Raw genomic sequence first — 2,008 nt, forward strand, 5'->3', positions numbered from 1 at the left:
GATACTATGTAAATTGTAGACAGAGTTGTTTCGAATTTGGTTTTGTATGATGGATTATCTTTCGTTTACTGTTAGTAACCTTTCGGTTCGGTGAGTATCAAAGAATTGTTTCACTGTTAATGACTTTTTTGGTTTACCGTGCAGACCAGCTGTGTTGTGGATGAAAGATTTGTCCCAAAGGTGGAGATGATTTTTGAGACACTAGAAGAAGCTGCAAAGTTTTATAAACATTATTCCAAACTTGCCAGTTTTTCTACCAAAATAAGGAACACGACTCGGGATGGCGACAAAATTAAGAATCAACTAATTGTATGCACCAGAGAGGGGAGGTGGAAATCCAAGATATCTCCAACTTTGAAGACAAACCCCTCAGCTGTGTTAAACTGTCCAGCCAGGATTTATGTACACATAATGAAGGACGTCGGTGTTTGGACAATTTTAAAAGTTGTTCTAAATGACTCACGTCCTTGCTGTTCAGAATGGGCAGAGATGCTCAAACAACACAGAGAGCTTAGCATGTTTATGCACCGCACCATTGAAACCCATGAGGAAGCCGAAATCAGACTGAGCAAAACTTACCAATCATTTGTGGTAGCAGCTGGCAGCCACCGTGAACTAGGTTTTATAGAAAAAGACGTGAGAAATTACATCACAAGGGAAGTACGGAATATTTTCAAAGAAGACGATGCCAAAGAATTTGGGAAGTAACTAGTAAGAATGAAAGAGAAGAACCAAAATTTCTTCTCCGAGCTCAACCTTAAAGGCGATCAGTGCATTAAACATGCATTCTGGGCTGATGCAAGAAGCAAGGCTGCATTTGAGTATTTCGGAGACGTGGTTTCATTTGACACCACCTATAATACAAACATGTATTTCGCTCAGTGATATATATTTTCATATTCTGTGAATGTATATATTTTGGTTCACCACGGTTTAAGTGTGCTTATTTATGCAGGTACAATTTGGTTTTAGGTTCTTTTATTGGCGTGAATCACCATGGCCAGTCTACACTTCTTGGATGTGCGCTGATAAAAAATGAGGACATTCAATCATTCAAATGGCTATTTGAGTGTTGGTTACATTGCATGGGAGGGAAGGCACCAAAAGGCATTCTTACTGATCAATGCGCATCGATTCATAGGGCAATTGAGCTATGCATGCCAACAACAATTCATCGCTGGTGTATCTGGCACATCATGAAGAAGATCCCAAGCAAACTAAACGGCTACAAGGGACACATTGATATTGAACAAAAGATGAGCCATGTTGTTTGGAACTCGTACACAAAAGATGCATTTGACAGAAACTAGAACGATTTCCTCACAAAATATGGCCTTGGAGGCAACAAATGGCTTTCGGGTAATTGAGGTTTCAATTCGAATTATTTTCATGCACAAATCTTTTTTTTCTCAAAGCATGCATTGTTTTCGGTTCACCACACCTTATGGGTTCGGTTTGTTTTGCAGAGCTGTACAAGGATCGGCATATCTAGATTCCAGTTTACTTGGATCACCACTTCTAGGCCAGGATGAGAAACACACAAAGGAGCGAGAGCATGCATTCATTTTTCAACAAGTTCATCACACGGAATAGCTCCTTGAGATAATTTATGAAGCAATACGATAATTGCCTAGCAAGCAGAGAGAGAATTCGATGCTGCAGATTTTCACACCGTGATACCGTGCGCAACAAAATCAGCAATAGAGGCACAGTTTCAGCATGTATATACCCATGAGATATTCAGGGAAGTTCAAGCTCAATTCAGAGGTAAAGTGAACTGTATCACAAGATCAATGCATTCCACCCTAGGTTTCACAACATATGAAGTCATAGAGTAGGTTTCCAACTCCACATTCAACAAGTTTATTATCACCTACGATTTAGTATCACGAGATTTAAAGTGCCATTGCTTTCTGTTTGAGTCTAGGGGCATATTGTGCCGCCATTCCCTAAGCATCCTAAGCTTTGAGCGGGTGGATAACATGGCACCGAAATACATATTGGAACG

At 40.0% G+C, this 2,008-nt stretch overlaps 1 protein-coding gene across 1 annotated transcript; it reads left to right on the forward strand.

Moving 5' to 3' along the window:
* The first annotated feature begins 717 nt into the window (after positions 1-717).
* Positions 718-1,310, forward strand: LOC140180484 (protein FAR-RED IMPAIRED RESPONSE 1-like). Its single transcript, XM_072221682.1, has 2 exons — positions 718-869; positions 956-1,310. Exons 1-2 carry the CDS (start codon positions 718-720, stop codon positions 1,308-1,310), a joined length of 507 nt encoding a protein of 168 aa, XP_072077783.1.
* Positions 1,311-2,008: the final 698 nt, after the last annotated feature.

This window comes from Arachis hypogaea, chromosome 17 (genome assembly GCF_003086295.3).
Source record: "Arachis hypogaea cultivar Tifrunner chromosome 17, arahy.Tifrunner.gnm2.J5K5, whole genome shotgun sequence".
In the NCBI taxonomy this organism is placed as follows: domain Eukaryota; kingdom Viridiplantae; phylum Streptophyta; class Magnoliopsida; order Fabales; family Fabaceae; genus Arachis; species Arachis hypogaea.